The sequence below is a fragment of the Globicephala melas genome, chromosome 3, assembly GCF_963455315.2.
Source record: "Globicephala melas chromosome 3, mGloMel1.2, whole genome shotgun sequence".
Classification (NCBI taxonomy): domain Eukaryota; kingdom Metazoa; phylum Chordata; class Mammalia; order Artiodactyla; family Delphinidae; genus Globicephala; species Globicephala melas.
In genome coordinates this window covers 157,517,525-157,536,441 of record NC_083316.1, presented here as the reverse complement: position 1 = coordinate 157,536,441, position 18,917 = coordinate 157,517,525, and the positions used below count along the sequence as shown (strand labels likewise).

Here is an 18,917-nt window from a genome sequence, read left to right as displayed (position 1 = left end):
GGATTCTTTTTGCATTAATCTTAATTTAAAAATTTTTCATTAAAATATCATTTATTTTGATGCCCCCTTAAATTTTATGTCTAAGGCGAGTGCTTCACTCTCTTCACCCCGGTCCTGGCTTTTGCGGCCTGAAGCTTAGTGGGTGCTGGATGAATGTGGCTTAAAGGAAAGAACTTGCCTAATTTTCCCCAGCAGAGCTGAGATTCCGACCGAATCTGGCTGGAGAGTATGAACTCTTAGATCTCAGGTTCCCCCAGAGAGAGGAGGCCTCTGTGATGTTAGCCAGCAGTTAATCCTGACTCTTGTGACCCTGACATCTTGTGGGTTCTGGGCCGCCACAGGAGGAGACTCCGCTGTTCCTGGCCGCCAGGGAGGGCAGCTTTGAGGCTGCCAAGCTGCTGCTGGACCACTTTGCCAACCGTGAGATCACAGACCACCTGGACAGGCTGCCCCGGGATGTGGCCCAGGAGCGGCTGCACCAGGACATCGTGCGCTTGCTAGACCAGCCCAGTGGGCCCCGTAGCCCCCCTGGCCCCCACGGCCTGGGGCCCTTGCTCTGTCCGCCCGGGGCCTTCCTCCCAGGCCTCAAGGTGGCACAGTCCGGGGGCAAGAAGAGCCGGAGGCCTCCTGGGAAGGCGGGGCTGGGGCCTCAGGGCACCCGGGGGCGGGGCAAGAAGCTGACCCTGGCCTGCCCCGGGCCCTTGGCCGAGAGCTCGGTCACGCTCTCGCCGGTGGACTCGCTGGACTCCCCACGGCCCTTTGGTGGCCCCCCCGCGTCCCCTGGCGGCTTCCCCCTCGAGGGGCCCTACGCGGCTGCCGCGGCCACAGCCGTGTCTCTGGCACAGCTCGGTGGCGCAGGCCGGGCAGGTCTCGGGCGCCAGCCCCCCGGGGGCTGTGTGCTCAGCCTGGGCCTGCTGAACCCCGTGGCCGTCCCCCTCGACTGGGCCCGGCTGCCCCCACCTGCCCCCCCAGGTCCCTCTTTCCTGCTGCCGCTGGCCCCGGGACCCCAGCTGCTGAACCCCGGGAACCCCGTGTCCCCCCAGGAGCGGCCCCCACCGTACCTGGCAGCCCCAGGACATGGCGATGAGTTCCCCGCGGCCGGGGCCCACAGCAGCCCCCCAAAGGCCCGCTTCCTGCGGGTCCCCAGCGAGCACCCTTACCTGACCCCATCCCCAGAGTCCCCCGAGCACTGGGCCAGCCCCTCACCTCCCTCACTCTCGGACTGGTCCGACTCCACGCCCAGCCCGGCCACTGCCACCGGGGCCACGGCCGCTGGGACACTGTCTGCCCAGCCGCTCCCCCTGTCGGTCCCTGGCCCTCTTGCTCAGTCCCAGACCCAGCTAGGGTCCCAGCCTGAAGTCACCCCCAAGAGGCAAGTGTTGGCCTGAGGGCTGCACAGTTCCTAGATTTGGGGAGGCTGTAGAGACACCCCATCCTGCTTCCTCTCTGTCTCCCCTTTTAGTCATTTCATTCTCTCTAATCTCTTCTCCTGCACCCCACCCTCCTTGCAGCGTGACCAAGACAGGTCACAAGCCTAGGGCTTCAGTCTTCCTTTATTTATAAGGGGTGCAGGCTGACCCCCACCCTTTGGGTCTTGTGGTGAGTCTGGGACATGCTCCTGCCTCTCCCCTCTTCCTGGGGCCACCGCCCCTCCAATTCTCTCCTGCTTTCTTGCCTCCTCTGGCCTCTCTCACTCATGTTCTGACACAGGTGGATTATTATTATTATTTTTTTTTACATTTTGTATAGAAACAAATTCATTTAAACAAACATTATTATTATTATTTTTTACAAAATATATATATGGAGACGCTCCCTGCCCCCTGCAAACCCCCCAGTGCCCCCGTGGGGCTGAGTCTGTGGGCCCATTTGGCCAAGCTGGATTCTGTGTACCAAGTACACAGGCATGACCGGGATCCTGTGTACCAAGTACACGACCCTGGTGTGTACCAAGTAGGCACCCTTGGGCGAACCCTCTGGGGCTAGGGGTCGGGTGAGACTTGGGAGCCTTCTCCCCACCCCACCTCCCTCACTTCACTGCATTCCAGATGCAACTTATTCTATAGCTTTGCTGGGGGAAGTGCCCTTCTGGCCTGGAGAGCCTGTCCCCAAGCCCCCCCTCACAGAGTGTGGGCCACCTCCCTTTGGGAACTGGGGGGTGGGGTGGCCGGTGGGAATATGAGGACCAGGGGAGACACGTGCATTTTACTTTGTCTCCCTGTAAATATGGGCCTGCAGGGAGGAAAGGAGCTGCCTGCGTGGTACCTCCTCCTGGTACTCCCCTGGCCCAGCCCCAGGGCAGAATAGAAGTATTTGTAGGCTATTTTTGTAATATAGCTTCTGGTCACAGTCCTTGTGTAGGTAAATTCCCAGGCCTTGCATTGTACAGCCCCCTTTCCCCTCACCACCTAATAAAGGAATAGTTAGCACTCAATGTCATTGTCTGTGTCTAGGTAAGTTTCGGGGGCGGGGGGGTGGTAGTGTGGGGTTTCTGTCTCTTCAGCGCTAACTTTTGAGACAGGCTGGGACCTGGGACCCTTTGCTGCAGTACTTGCACCTGGACGAACATCTACTGGAGCAACAAAAGACAAAGGAACTATAAGGGACTAAAAATAACTGTGGGCATGTGCAGTTGGGGCAAATTATGGCCAACAAGATACCAAAAGACCAAAAAAAAAAACCCAACTGCCACTTCTGAAGAGCTGGGAGCAAAAGCAGGGTGTCGGGAGCAAAAGCAGGGTCCTGCGCATGCCCCCTGCACACACCACCACCAAAGGGGTGGGCAGACCACCAAAGCCACCCTTCTGGCTCCACCCTTGGACCCGCCCTCACCCCATACCTCCACCCTTGGGGAGCAAGCAAGCACGGGAATCTGTTCGTTCTCGCTCCTCCCTGCTGCAGCAGGGGTCCCAATAAAGCCTTGCCTGAATTTCTTGTCTGGCCTCTGATCAATTTCTATTGACTAAGGAGGCCAAGAGCCGTGGTTGGTAAAAACCTGGGCTCTCATCTTGGGGTCAAGCCATTCGGCTTGCTTGCCGGCCACTTTTGCTTCCTCTTTTTTTTTTTTTTTTGTGCGGTACGCGGGCCTCTCACTGTTGTGGCCTCTCCCGTTGTGGAGCACAGGCTCCGGACGCAAAGGCTCAGCGGCCATGGCTCATGGGCCCAGCTGCTCCGCGGCATGTGGGATCTTCCCGGACCGGGGCACGAACCCGTGTCCCCTGCATCGGCAGGCGGACTCTCCACCACTGTGCCACCAGGGAAGCCCTGCTTCCTCTTTCGATGGATGATTGCACTGATTGGACTAGGGGTGGCCACCTGACTTAAATTGAACCGGACTCCCTTGCTTGAGAATGTTTTTAAAATGCGGATGCTAAGAAAGCTATCAGTTGGTGGAGCTTCTGCGGCCAAGGCAGATGGAGAAATATTGATGGCCAGTTTGGGGTGGTGGGTACTGATGATAAAACAGCAGAAGACTGGAGCTATGCAGGGAGAATCAGAGATGAGCGTTCAAATGGCTCCAGAGTGTTGGAGGGAGTACCTCATTTCCAAATGGAGTATCAATTCCAGTTAATTGAGCATTTATTCCACTGACATCGATAGGTATTTATTAACTGCCTTCTAAGTGCCTAATGCTGGTTCTGCATGGATCTCACCTCTACTTCATGCTCCCTTGGGGTTTGGAGACAATGCTGCACTGTATAATAAATACTCCTTTCTGTATACCAGCTTGAATGAGTTTCTATGTCTTGCAAATAATTGTGCCCCGAGACAAGGTTGTGTTTACACTGAGGTCGTCCAGGAAAGGAGGAATTTAATGTTCACTGGTTCACCCCATCAGCTGGACTGCTCTTGGTTGCAAGTGACACAAAAAATCTACCCAGCTGGCTTAAACAAACAAAAACCAATTTATAAATTCATATAACTAAAAAAGACCAGCTTCAGGGGATATTTGAGCTAGTGGCTCAGATGAGGTCAACAAGGGCTGAGTTCCTCATCTCTACAGATTTTTCTCTGGGCATCAGTTTCATTCTCAGGCTGCATGTGGTACTCAACCCAACTTCTCTTCCCGCTCCCACAGCTTCAGCCCTCCTTCTGTATTAGCAAAATAGGTGCAAGGATCATAGACCATCTCACACATTCCAGAGAACTGAGAAGCTTCTAGTCTTGGGGTTGATCTTGTATTGACTTCAAATGGGTCGCATATTTATCCTCTAACCTAGTGTTCCTCAACGTTGGTACTGTTGACATTGGGGGCCAGATCATTCTTTGCTCTGGAAGGCTGTCCTGTGCTTTGTAGGATGTTTAACAGCATCCCTGGCCTCCACCCACTAGATGCCAGTAGCACCCCCTCCTCCAGTGTGACAACCAAAAATATTTCCAGATATTGCCAGTTGCCAAGCAATGAAAAATTGCTTTTGAGCACTACTGCTCTAACCAATCACTATGGCAATGGGTTATAGAATGTGCTGATTTCTTAAAGCAATGAGTTTCTGCTCTGGATCTGGGGCGTGGGGTAAATGTCAGGTTTGCAGAAGCAGGAATTCTGTGGAAACAACTAATAAATATTCACTCCACCTCCTCTCTTTTGGCTAAGTCTTTGGAGATGGAACAATCTCTTTTTTAAAAAAAATGTATTGAAATATAATTGACTTACAATGTTGTGTTAGTTTCAATAAAGTGATTCCGTTATTTTATATACATATGTATACATATATATTCTTTTTTTTACATTCTCTTTCATTATAGGTTATTACAAGATATTGAGTATAATAAGTCCCTGTGCTATACAGTAGGTCCTTGTTCATTATCTATTTTATTTACTTATTTTATTTTTATTTTTAATTTTTTTTGGCCGTGCCGTGCGGCTTGCGGGATCTTAGTTTCCCGGCCGGGGATTGAACCCACACCCTCGGCAGTGAGAGTGGTGCATCCTAACCACCGACCACCAGAGAATTCCCTCTATTTATATATAGTAGTGAGTGTGTATATTTAATCCCAAACTCCTGGGACAGTCTCTTTTATTGTCTCAAGTTCATTTTATGTTCATTCATTTATCCTCTATATGCTTATTGAGCACTTACTGCATGCCAAATCCTGGACAAACTGTTGGGAGTAGAATGGTGAATTATATGAGCTCACTCCTTGCTCTTATGGAATTTCAGGCTAGTTAGGGGATGTATAGGGGTGCCCCCCTTGTCCCTTTGGGTCTTACCATTGCGGTACATGCTTGATAGCATCTGACTGCAAACACCAGAACTTCTCTTGTGTGGGCCAGGAACAACCCTCAAAAATGAGGGATGGGGGCTTCCCTGGTGGTCCAGTGGTTAAGACTCCGTGCTTCCACTGCAGGGGGCACTGGTTCAATCCCTGGTCGGGGAACTAAGATCCCGCATGCTGTGCAGCATGGCCAAAAAAAAAAAAAAAAAAAAATGAGGGATGGATGGGAGTTGGTGGATAAATACCCCAGCTCCCTCACCCCTCTGTGGGGGCAATTCTGAGGTGTGTTCCACAGACTCTCAGAGGGTGTCCGTCAGGATTGAGCCCCAGTTGCCCATGGTAGCAACTTACTCTTCCTCATGGGAACTTTCTGGAATGTTCCTTTTTGGAATGATCCTATTGGATATTTCTGGAATGATCTCTCAAATAAGTTCTTTGCACTTGAATCCTTGGTCCAAGAGAAGTTCATCTTAGCTGCGTGCATGAGTAGACTCTTGCAGGAAAACCGGAGATATTTGTTGGGGGTGCAAGCAAGTTTGGAGATCCTTCTTCCTGAGTGCTACACAAACGAGGAGAAAGTCGTTCTTCCCACCCACTTTGTCCACTTTATCCTGCGACCCTGGCTCTATGGAAGCAGGGCGTTGGAGATGTGTGTCTCATGGGGTGAACCCCCTTTCATACCTGGTGGAGCCAACTTTTTTGTAAGCAGATGTGAGACTCTTCCACTCTGGAGGCTCCCTGGAATGGTTGGGGGAGGGGTGTCAGGTGGGGGAACAGGAAGCCTGCATCAGTGGTTGGGAAAAATGAACTAGTGGGATTCAGATTCATGTGCATGTGACTTCATTGACCCACAAGATTTGGGGACATTTGGATTCACATCCTAGGTGACTTCTTTTTTTTTTTTTTTTTTTGCGGTACGCGGGCCTCTCACTGTTGCGGCCTCTCCTGTTGCGGAGCACAGGCTTCGGACGCGCAGGCTCAGCGGCCATGGCTCACGGGCCCAGCCGCTCCGCGGCATGTGGGATCTTCCCGGACCGGGGCACGAACCCGTGTCCCCTGCATCGGCAGGCGGACTCTCAAACACTGCGCCACCAGGGAAGCCCCTAGGTGACTTCTTGACCGAGAAGACAATGATAATACAGCTGTGTGTCTGCTGTTTGCCCCTCCAGATATATCCTCACACTTCTCCACTCTGCTCTGTGCGCTGGGAGGATGACCTGAGTGGAGAGCATCAGTGGACTCAAGCATCCTCTTGCTTCCACTTGGGTTTGGCCAGTGAGAGGCACAGGTAGGAGATTAGAGGGTAGAATGTATTTATTTCCCTGGTTCCCTGCCTGCAGGGTGGCTTTGGTGCTCTCCATCCAGCTGCCCTCTGTTAATCTGAATAATTGTTCCCTCTCCTTGGCCCTTCTGGCCTAGGGGGGTAAAGGCTCTCCACCATTGCAAGTCCCAATGTACTGCAGTATGACTCGTCTACACCCTGCCCAAGCTTCATCTATCTGTTATCTATCTATCTATCTGTCTATCTATCTATCTATCTATCTATCTATCTATCTTCCTACCTATCATCTATCAATTATCTATGTATCTATCTGTATATCTATGTATCCAACTATCTTTTAGCTATCTATCATCTATCAATTATCTATGTATCTATCATCTATCAGTTATCTATCTATCTATGTATATATCTATCTATCTTTTAGCTATCCATTACCTAACAATTATCTGTGTATCTGTGTGTCTACATATGTATCTATGTATCTGTCTATCTATCTATCTTTTAGCTATCTACCATCTATCAATTATCTATGTATGTATGTATGTATCTATCATCTATCAGTTATCCATGTATCTATGTATCTGTGTATCTATCTATCTATCATCTATCATCTTTTAGCTGTCATGTATCAATTTATCTATCTATCATCTTTTAGCTATCTATTTGTTCATTTTTGTTCAGCTTTATGAGGAATAACTCACATATAATAAAGTGAACCCACTTTAAGTGTAAAGTTTGATGGGTCTTGACAAGTGCACACAGTCATATAAGCACTACACAATCATGTTTCATCATTCCCCTTTGTAGTCAGTCCCCTTCTGCACCTCTGGCTCTGGCAGTTGTGGATCTGCTGTCTGTCACTGTAACTACAGTCTTTCCTTTTCTAGAGTTTCATATAAATGGAATTGTGCAGCGTGTAGGCTTTTGAGTCAGGCTTTTTCTGTTTTTTAAGTTAGCATTGTGCTTTTGAGATTGACTCACATTATTAGGCATATCAATCATTTTGTTAAATTAATTAATTATTGGCTGCATTGGATCTTCGTTGTTGCGCATGGGCTTTTCTCTAGTTGTGGCGAGTGGGGGCTACTCTTCGTTGTGGTGCGCGGACTTCTCATTGTGGTGGCTTCTCTTTTTATGGAGCTCTAGGTACACGGGCTTCAGTAGTTGTGGCACACGGGCTCAGTAGTTGTAGCACACGGGCTTAGTTGCTCCGTGGCATGTGGGATCTTCCCGGACCAGGGCTCGAACCCGTGTCCCATGCATTGGTAGGCAGATTCTTAACCACTGCGCCACCAGGGAAGCCCTAGGCATATCATTTATTATGTGTAGTCGTTTTTACTGCTGACGATGGTATGCGTGTCGTGTGTTATAGATATGCCACAGTTTGTTTATCTATTTGTCAGTTTAGGGACATTTTGGTAATTTTTAGTTTTCGGTGTTTAAATAACGTTGCAATGAACATTCATACAAGTTGTGTGGACACACGTTTTCATTTTTCTCAGGTTTTTTTTAGGAGTGAGATGGCTAAGTTTCATGGTAAGTGTTTGTTAACTTTTAAAGTTTTTTGCCAAGTGGCTGCATGATTTTGCATCCCTACTGGCAATGTATGAGAATTCCAGTTGTTCCACATCTTTGTTAATACTTGGTATTGTCAGTCCTTTTAGCTTAATTTAATTCTAGTGATATAGTGGTGTCTCACTGTGCTTTTAATTTGCATTTAATTTGCAAATGAATATGTCTCTTCATGTGCTCATTTGCGATTCACATCTTCTTTGGTGAAGTATCTGTTCAAATATTTTGCCCATTTAAAATTTTTTAATTTTTCAAATTAAAAATATTGTACCATTGACTTTGTGTGAGTGTGTACAGATCTGTGAGTTTTAACACATGTATAGGTTTGTGTAACCACCATCACACCCAGGATATAGAATAGAATAGCTTTCATCAATCCAAGAAACGTCTTCATGACATACAGATGGCCAAGAGGCACATGAAAAGATGCTCAACAACTCTAATTATTAGAGAAATGCAAATCAAAACTACAATGAGGTATCACCTCACATCAGTCAGAATGGCCATCATCAAAAAATCCACAAACAATAAATTCTGGTGAAGGTGTGGAGAAAAGGAAACCCTCCTACACTGTTGGTGGAAATGTAAATTGGTAGAGTCACTATGGAGAGCAGTATGAAGGTTCCTTAAAAAACTAAAAATAGAGCTACCATAAGATCCAGTAATCCCACTCCTGCGCATATATCTGGAGACAAACATGGTTCAAAAGGATACATGCACCCCAATGTTCACTGCAGTGCTGTTTACAATAGCCAAGACATGGAAACAAGCTAAATGTCCATCGACAGATGAATGGTAAAAGAAGATGTGGTACATATATACAGTGGAATATTACTCAGCCATTAAAAAGAATGAAAAAATGTCACTTGCAGCAACATGGATGGATCTGGAGATTATCATACTGAGTAAAGTAAGTAAGACAGAGAAAGACAAATATCATATGATATTGCTTATATGCAGAATCTAAAAAAATGATACAAATGAACTTATTTACAAAACAGAAACAGACTCACAGATTTAGAGAATGAACTTATGGTTACCGGAGGAAAAGTTTGGGAGTAGGGATAGACTGGGAGTTTGGGATTGACATGGACACATTGCTGTATTTAAAATAGATAAACAGGGACTTCCCTGCTGGCACAGTGGCTAAGAATCTGCCTGCCAATGCAGGGGACATGGGTTCGAGCCTTGGTTCAGGAAGATCCCACATGCCGCGGAGCAACTAACCCCGTGTGCCACAACTACGGAGCTGACGTGCCACAACTACTGAAGCCCACACACCTAGAGCCCGTGCTTCACAACAAAGAGAAGCCACAGCAATGAGAAGCCTGTGCACCACAACGAAGAGTAGCCCCCGCTCGCCGCAACTAGAGAAAGCCCGTGCGCAGCAACGAAGATGCAATGCAGCCAAAAATAAATAAATAAAGTAATTTAAAAATATAAAGTCCTCCTGTGCATAACTGCGATGTGACCTAAAAAAAATAATAAAATAAAATAGATAACCAACAAGGACCTACTGTATAGCACAGGGAACGCTGCTCAATATTCTGTAATAACCTAAATGGGAAACGAATTTGAAAAAGAATAGATACATGTATATGTATAACTGAATCACTTTGCTGTACACCTGAAACTAACAGAACATTTTTAATCAACTATGCTCCAATATAAAATAAAAAGAAACGTCTTCATGCTGCCCTTTTCTAGTCACACCTTCTCATCAGTTCTACCCCCGGCAACCATTGATCTATTATTCTCCATCACTTTAGTTTTCCCTTTTCCCAAAAAAAGTCATATAAATTGAGTCATACACTATGTAATCTTTTGAGATTTGCTTCTTTCACTCAGCTGAATAATCTTTGGGATTCATGTTTCAGTAGTTTCTCCTTTTCATAGCTGAGTCGTATTCCACCATAAGGATATATCACAGTTTGTTTAACCATTTACTTATTGAAGGACGTCTGCATCGTTTCTGGGTTTTGGATGAATAGAGCTGTCATAAACATTTTGTGTGCATGTGTGGACATGTGTTTCATTTCCTAGGAAAAATATCTAGGAGTGGAACTGCTGGGTCATATGGTGAAGATATTTTAACTTTATAAGAAGCTGACAAATGGTTTTCAGGAGAGGCTATACAGTTTTGCATTTCCCCCAGCAATGTCTGAAACTTCCAGTTGTTCACATCCTCACTGGCACTGGTATTGTCAGGTTATTTTTGTTGTTGTTACTGTTGTTTGTTTTTATCTTTTGACATTCTACTAGATGCACAGAGATATGTCATTGTGGGTTTTCTATGCATTTCCCTAATGGCTAATGATTTAATCATATTTTCATGTGTTTATTTGCCATCTGTATATCCTCTTTGGTGAAATGTCCGTTCCAGTGTGTTTTGTCCATTTTTAAAAGTTGTTTTGCTATAATTAAAAAAGATACATGCACCCCTCTGTTCATGGCAGCAGTATTCACAATAGCCAAAACATGAAAACAACCTAAATGTCCATCGACAGACATAGGGAACAGACTTGTGGTTGCCAAGCAGGTGGAGGATGGGGGAGGGAAGGACTGGGAGTGTGGGATTAGCAGATGCAAACTATTATATATAGGATGGATAAACAGCCAGGTCCTACTGTATAGCACAGGGAACTATATTCAATATCCTGTGATAAACCATAATGGAAAAGAATATAAAAAAAGAATGTCCATATGTGTATAACTCAGTCACTTTGCTGTACAGCAGAGATTGCCACAGCATTGTAAATCAACTATACTTCAAAAAAATTGCTTTGTTTTCTTACCGTTGATTTTTGGGAGTTCTTTACATGTTCTAGATAGAAATCCTTTGTCAGATATTTGCAAATATTTTATCTCACTCCATGGCTTAACTTTTCACTCTTTTAACCATATCTTTCACAGAGCAGAAGTTTCTAGTTTTAGTAGTCCAATCAAAGTGTTTTTTCTTTTATGGACTGTGCTTTTGTATCATATCTGGGAACTTGTCTTATTGTATGAGGCACAACCTTAATACGATATTGAACGGAAGTGGTGAAAGGAGACATCGTTGTCTTGTTTTTCATCTTTGGGGAAAAACATTTAATCTTTCACCATTCAGTAAAGCGTTAGCTGTAGGTTTTGGGTAGAAGAAGTGTATCAAGTTGTGGAAGTCCTCTCCTATTTCTAGTGTGTTAACAGTGCTGCATTTTATCAAGTGGTTTTCCGTGTCAATATATATTTTTTCTTCTTTAGTTTGGTAATACGGTGGATTACATTGATTGATTTTTTTTTTTTTTGGCCGCACCGTGCAGCATGTAGGATCTTAGCATCCCGATCAGGGATTGAACCCGTGACCCCCTGCAGTGGAAGCACGGAGTTGTAACCGCTGGTCCGCCAGGAAATTCCCCACATTGATTGATTTTTTAATTGACATATAATTCACATACTATAAAATTCACAAATTTAAAGTGTACCATTCAGTGGATTGTAGTCTATTCACAAGATTATGCCATCACTACCACTATCCATTTCCAGTTTTCTCATTGCTTTATGGAGGAGAGAATTTTTGGAGGTCATCACTCTGACATGGATTGATTTTTTTTCAAACTTTTTATTTTATATTGGAGTATAGTTTTTTTTTCTTTTAAAACTTTTTATTGGGAAAAATTTTTCAAATTTACACAGAAGGAGAAAGAATTATTTTCCCATTATTCAGCTGTAATAATTATCAATATTTTGTCATTCTCTTTTCATCTATCCCTCCCACCACTTGGAGTATAGTTGATTAACAATGTTGTGATAGTTTCAGGTGTACAGCAAAGAGATTCAGTTATACATATACTTGTATCTATTCTTTTTCAAATTCTTTTCCCATTTAGGTTGTTACACAATATTGAGTAGAGTTCCCTGTGCTATACAGTAGGTCCGTATTGGTTATCCGTTTTAAATATAGCAGTGTGTACATAATCCCACACTCCCTAACTATCCCTTCCCCCCCACCCTTCCCCCTTGGTAATCGTAAATTCGTTTTCTAAGTCTGTGAGTCTGTTTCTGTTTTGTAAATAAGTTCATTTGTATTGTTTCTTTTTAGGTTCTACATATAAGCAATATCATATGATATTTGTCTTTCTCTGTCTGACTTACTTCACTCAGTATGACAATCTCTTGGTCCATCCATGTTGCTGCAAATGGCATTATTTCATTCTTTTCAATGGCTGAGTAATATTCCATTGTATATATGTACCACATCTTCTTTATCCATGCCTCTGTCAACGGACATTTAGTCTGCTTCCCTGACATGGATTGATTTTGGTTGTTGGATTTATGGGTTTGGAGTTCAGAGGGAATGACTGATCTGGGATATATCTTCAGGGAGCATTGGCACAGGAATGGCATTTAACACCATATGATTATACTAATCACCTAGGGAGAGAGAAGAGAGTCAAGAGTGGGGTCCTGGAGGGCTTCCCTTGTTGCGCAGTGGTTGGGAGTCCGCCTGGCGATGCAGGGGACGTGGGTTCATGCTCCGGTCCGGGAGGATCCCACATGCCGCGGAGCAGCTGGGCCCGTGAGCCATGGCTGCTGAGCCTGCGCGTCCGGAGCCTGTGCTCCACAGCGGGAGAGGCCACAACAGTGAGAGGCCTGCATACCGCAAAAAAAAAAAAAAAAAAAAGAGTGGGGTCCTGGACTCCCGTTCCAGTGTTAGAGTTGGAGAGAAGAAAGAGATTGAGGAGTAGTCAGAGACGAAGGGGAGAAACCAGGCGTAGCAGATATTGTCAGCCTTCTGTCCATATCTCCTTGCTCTGACCACTTCAGTCTCAATTCCAACAGTCAGTGGAACAGCCAGTCTCATTCCAACAGCCAGCCAACATCTATTTGCCTGAAGGCTTTCTCTGGCCACAAAAGCTTACTCTATTCACTTGTTCAGCAGGCTGGGAGCACTGGGGAATGAATGCCCCCAGGGTCCTCCCTGAACACTGACTGACTGGAGTGGGTGTATACATACATCAGCTCCCTCTCCCCTCTGTGGTGAATGCTCTCTGCTGCCCCCAGTGGTTTCCAGTGGGAATGAACCCCAGTTGACACAGGGGTAACTTGCTTGATGACCCGTGCTTTATGAGCTTCCTTTCCTTTCCTTCCTCATTTCTCCACTCTCCTACTTGTGTGTTCTGAGATCACCTCCCAGAGAAGCTTACGTCCTATCAAATCCTTGTCTGCTTCTGGGGGAACTTCAACTATGACAGGGGTTGTTGGTGTAGAGTAGGTGGGCGTGCAAAATCATGAGACTGTACTCATGTATAGTCATGAAATTTAACTCATGATGTTAAAGTGCTCAGCTCAGACTCCCATGTTCATTGCAGCACTGTTCACAATAGCCAGGGTCTGGAAACAACTTAAGTGTCAGGCAATGGACAAAGAAGAAATATATATAATATTATATACATGTGTGTATTATATATATAATATGGTATATATATAATATGGTATAATGTATATATATATATAATATGGTATATATACATATTGGAATATTATTAAGTCATGAGAAAGAAGGAAATCTTGCTATGTGTAACAACAGGTATGGACCTTGAGGTCATTTATGCTAAGTGAAATAAATCAGACATAGAAAGACAAATACTGCATCATCTCACTTATATGTGGAATCTAAGAAAGCTGAACTCAGAGAACATAGAGTAGAGTAGTGGTTACCAGGGGTTGAGGGAGGGGAAAATGGGGGAGATATTGGTCAAAGGGTACAAACTTCCCATTTTAAGGTTAAGGTCTGGGGATTTAATGTACATCATGGTATTATAGTTAATAATACTGTATATATGTACACTTGAAAGTTTGCTAAGAGTATAGATTGTAAATGTTCTCACCACAAAAAAGAAGTAGTAATTATGTGATGGGGTGGAGGTGTTAGCTACTGCTATGGTGGTCATCATTTTGGAATATATAAACATATTAAGTCAACACATCATACTACTCAAACTTGCACAATGTTGTATGTTAGTTAATCTCAATAAAGTTGGAGGAATTTTTTTTTAATTTTTTTTTTTGCGGTACGTGGGCCTCTCACTGTTGTGGCCTCTCCCGTTGTGGAGCACAGGCTCCAGACGCACAGGCTCAGTGGCCATGGCTCACGGGCCTAGTCGCTCCGCGGCATGTGGTATCTTCCCAGACTGGGGCACGAACCCGTGTCCCCTGCATCGGCAGGCGGACTCTCAACCACTGCACCACCAGGGAAGCCCACGGTGGCTTCTATTGTTGCAGAGCACAGGCTCTAGGTGCGCAGGCTTCAGTAGCTGTGGCTCGCGGGCTCTAGAGTGCAGGCTCAGTAGTTGTGGAGCACGGGCTTAGTTGCTCCGTGGCATGTGGGATCTTTCCGGACCAGGGCTTGAACCCATGTCCCCTGTGTTGGCAGGCGGATTCTTAACCACGGCACCACCAGGGAAGCCCACTTATTGGTAATTTAATCAATGGATGTATGTCGCTTCGCCTGGAACAATGTCTGGATGTAGAACTAGAGGAGGTAGCTGTGGCCAGATCATGTGAGTCTTGAAAATGAAGATGGGGAATTTTAAACTTTACTCTGAGAGCAATGGGGAGCCATGAAAAGTCCCTGGGTAGAGAGGAAACACAGCCAGAGTCTTCTGTTCTGCTGGCCGGTGCAGAGGATGGACTGAAGGGAGAAGTAGCTGCATGCTTTTGCGATGGGTGAGAAGGATGCAGGTTGAGTTAGGATGGGGCAAAGGGAATGGGGGGAGTAGAGGAGAAAGAATAGAGAAGACTTGGCAACTAATTAATTCTGGGAGAGCAGGAGAGGGATAACCATGAGAAGTTAAGCCTGGGCAACATTTGTACACCAACGTCAAAGTGATCCACTTCTTCCTTCCTCCTTTTAGGGGAGGGCAGGGAGGGTGCCTCTTCCTTGGGGCAGCAGCCTTGCCCAGCTCGTGGTGGGCACTGACGGCCACTGGGGAGAATGGATGGAGTGAGGAGCACATTTGTGACCACCATCCACAGAAAGAAATCATAATTAGTCCTTTCCCCACTTTTTTTTTGCCATCAGAGCCTGTGGGCTGGGGAAGCAGACCCTGGGGTCTCCAGTTTCCAGGAGGGAAAAACCCCACAGGGTGTTGACAGCCTGAGCCCTGGGGGGTTTGTTAGTGTCTGGGGAGCCCCTGGGACAGCAGCTCCAGGGAACCCCTGTATAACAAGACCCCGGTCCTTAGCCCCTCCTCTTTCAGGCAGTGAGCGGAGAGTGATGTCGGCAGGCACCGTGGGAGCCTCCCTCGGCCATGGTGAATATGGATTCAGGGCCCCTGGCTGCAGAAGCCACCCTGGTCCATCCCCAGTCCTAGCGGTGAAATCTGAGAATGAGTTGGTGGAGAGAGAAATGCCGGAGTGACTGAGCATTCAACTGAAAACAGCCAACAGGGCCGAATTTGGATGACATTTGCCCAAAAGGTGTTCAATTCTGTTTTCTGTGTGGAATGTGGGATGGAGAAGATGATATTTGCTTAGGAAGGGAAGGGAAAACCTCAAGGAGAACTGTCCATTGCCATGCACGCCGACCTGCCTCCAGAACACACACCAGAACCTTGACCTGCACAGGCATGTGAGCAGACAGGGGGAGAAGGGTGGGGCTAATGCGTGCAGTTGGGGTGCAAAACACACACATGTGTGCCCTGCAAGCATCAGGCACACACACGCACATACATGTATCTGGGAGCTTCAGGGGCACAAATGCACACATACACATATAGAGTCATTTAGCAGTGAGGGCTCAAAGGCGATGGGGAAGGGGCACCAGTTTTGGGGGAGGCTTCCTGATGGAAAAGGAAAGACTCCAGATCCTAGAGTCCCATGTGTTCCTCAGCTTTCACCCTCACTGTGGGGGGGGGGGGCATGGGCGTGCCCCTGAGCTTGGGACTCACTGGGTCCCAACTCTCCCACTAAACAAGCAGCTTGCCTGGAGATCTGTCCATGGGTGCAATTGTCACGGGTTCCAGGTATGCAAATAAGGAACTTTCTAGTCCTGTAACCTGACTTCCTTTTGGCCAGGCACTCTCACTGGTCACAATTGGAAAGCGGACTTTGGACACATTGAGGCAAACTCAAACTCATAGCTTCTCAGCTGCCGCAGGGTTAAATTTTAGCCACGGGCTTCCCTTGTGGCTCAGTGGTTTAGAATCCACCTGCTAATGCAGGGGACACAGGTTCGAGCCCTGGTCTGGGAAGATCCCACATGCTACGGAGCAGCTAAGTCTGTGCGCCACAACTACTGAAGCCTGCATGCCTAGAGCTCCACAACAAAAGAAGCCACCACAATAAGAAGCTGGCACACCGCAACGAAGAGTAGCCTCCGCTCGACGCAACTAGAGAAAGCCTGCGCGCAGCAATGAAGACCCAATGCAGCCAAAAAACAAACAAAAGAAAACAAACAAATAAATAAATAAATTTTTTTAGCCACGTTCAGGGCTTCCCTCTTTACTCTTCCTTCTCTCTGGACTGGGCAGATGCCACCTCCGTGGTGAGGACGGAGAGGTGCCTGCCATGAGTCCACTGTGCTCGGCGTGTGTCCGCCCCAGCATGCCCTGAGATGAACAGAATCTCCTCTCATCCTGCCTGAACTGATCCCACCCTCCCCCCCCGCCCCCTCATACAGCTTTGCCAGCTCCCACACCCTGCTCTTTCTTCCACACACGTATCTAACCCATCAGGAAATTCAGTGGACTCCACCTGCACAACCTGTCCAGAATCGGCCACCTCTCACCACCTCCGTGGTCCCCACCCAACATCACTCACCTGGAACAGCTCAGCCACCTCCTCCTTGGTCTCTTGGCTGTCATCCATGTCCCCCCACATTCTGTTATCCCACAGCAGCCAGAGAGCACCTGGGAGCCTCTGAGTCAGGTCATGTCCCTCCTCTGCTCAGAATCCTCTGTGGCTCCCATATCACTTGGTATAAAAGCCAAAGTCCTCACTCTGACCCACAAGACACGCTCAGCTCAGTCACCTCTCTGCCCTCACCTCCTTCCTCCACCTCAATCACTCCCTCTATCTCCCTGTTTGTCCTTGCGGTTCTTGTTCCAGGCACAGTCTGGCCCCAGGGCCTTTGCATGGGCTGTTGCCTGTACCTGAAATGCTCTTCCCCATGCAATTTCTTGACTGATTTCCTAATTTCTTTCAAGCATGAATTTGGGGCCTTTGCCAAACTGGGACAAGCCACCCTGGTCCATTCCCAGCCCTCAAGGTGAGATCTGAAAATAAGGAGGAGAAACAAGAAATTTCAGAGCAACTGAGCATTAAACCTCAGCAAGTCCTTTTCTGACGGTCTTATGTAAAATTGCAGCCCTCCTCAGACCCCTCAATTACCCCCTAAGTTCTCTGCTTTTTCTTTTTCTGTAGCACTGTCTTCCAACATACGGTCTCACTTATTTAGTTATCATGTTCATTGCTTATTTCCTGATTCACTTCCCTAGAGCCTTTTGCTCCTCCAAAGCTGGGATCTCTGCCCATTTAATTCCCTGCTGTGTCCTTAGTGTCCAGAGCAGTGCCTGGTACAGAACTGATGCTCAATGAATGTGTATAGCATGAAAGGTGAGCCTGCAAAACTTGCAGCCCTTGAAGCACAGCCTCCAGAGACGGACTCCTGGCTTCAAATCTTGGTACCATCACTATGAGAATGTGAGCAGATGATCCCCTCTATGTTCTGCTTCCCCAGCAGTTCAAAGCCGAGAATAATAATCCCAGCTATCCTTGCAAGGAGTCTGAGACCAAAGGATTCATACCATTGTTTAGGGAATCTCACTATTATCTGTAAGCTCAGAGGATCAATATCTACTTGCACAGATGAGGCTCAGAGGGGCAAAGCCAGCTACCCAGGGTCACGTTGCTCCTAGTTAGTGAAGGTGCCAGTATTTAAACACAGGTCTTTCTGATTCCAGAGCTCAATTTTGTTGTCTCTGCCTGTCACTGTCTTGAGCACAGGATTTCTGCTTTATGTAATGGGGATTTTTATCAGTTAGTGACCTCCCTATCACTGGAGGCAGGTAAGTAGAGGCTGGATAATTGAGGTCGAGGAGACTCCTACACTGAGTGTATGTTGAGGGGTGTTTCCTTCCCAATTCACCTATTCATGAGGCCCAAGAAAGGCTGACATTCCTGGAGGAAGCTTGTGTTAATATTATGAAGGGCCCCTTCCCCATGTGGCAACTGCAGTCGGGAGTCCATCAACTTGGTCTCGACTTCTCCCTCTAAAAAGCATCAACTCACTCGAAAATTCCTCTAATTCCCTTAGGTCCCCACACATGCTTCCTGTGATCTTCCTAAAAAGTCTTCCTCATGGCTTGCCAGGGAGCCAAGTCACCCACCTATTTGCAGTTTTTACTAGACATTTGCTCTTCAGATCATATATTGAAAATGTTCATCACAAATGGCGTTAGCATATTTTGTATTTCAAAGGGAACCTCTTTATCTCTACCCTTAGCTTCCTTTTTCCAAACCAGATTCATTAAACTTCTTTAAGAACAATAAAAAATATTTACCCAGAGGAAAAAAAAATCCCTCTAAGAAATGTTATTTCTCTGTTTACAAAAATCCCTATTCGATGTAGGAAAATTGGGACATACAAAAAAGAATAAAAAACACATGCATTTGTAGTGAGTCAATTAGGATTTGATTATTTTGTTACACATTTCTCAGAAAACACATAAATGAGAATTCTTCTCATATCATCAATTATTCTCAAAGATGTGACCTTTTTTTTTTTTATGGTACGTGGGCCTCTCACTGTTGTGGCCTCTCCCGTTGCAGAGCACAGGCTCTGGACGCGCAGGCTCAGCGGCCA

General features: G+C 46.4%; 1 protein-coding gene across 1 annotated transcript in view; it reads left to right on the top strand.

Annotated features, from left to right (window-relative positions):
* The window catches only part of NOTCH3 (notch receptor 3), a 33,313-nt gene extending 30,889 nt beyond the window's left edge, over positions 1-2,424 (top strand). The window contains exon 33 of the mRNA XM_030880314.2: positions 342-2,424. Within this exon, the coding sequence (XP_030736174.1) occupies positions 342-1,388 (1,047 nt within the window). The 3' untranslated portion in view covers positions 1,389-2,424. The remainder of the gene's footprint in view (positions 1-341) is intronic.
* Positions 2,425-18,917: the final 16,493 nt, after the last annotated feature.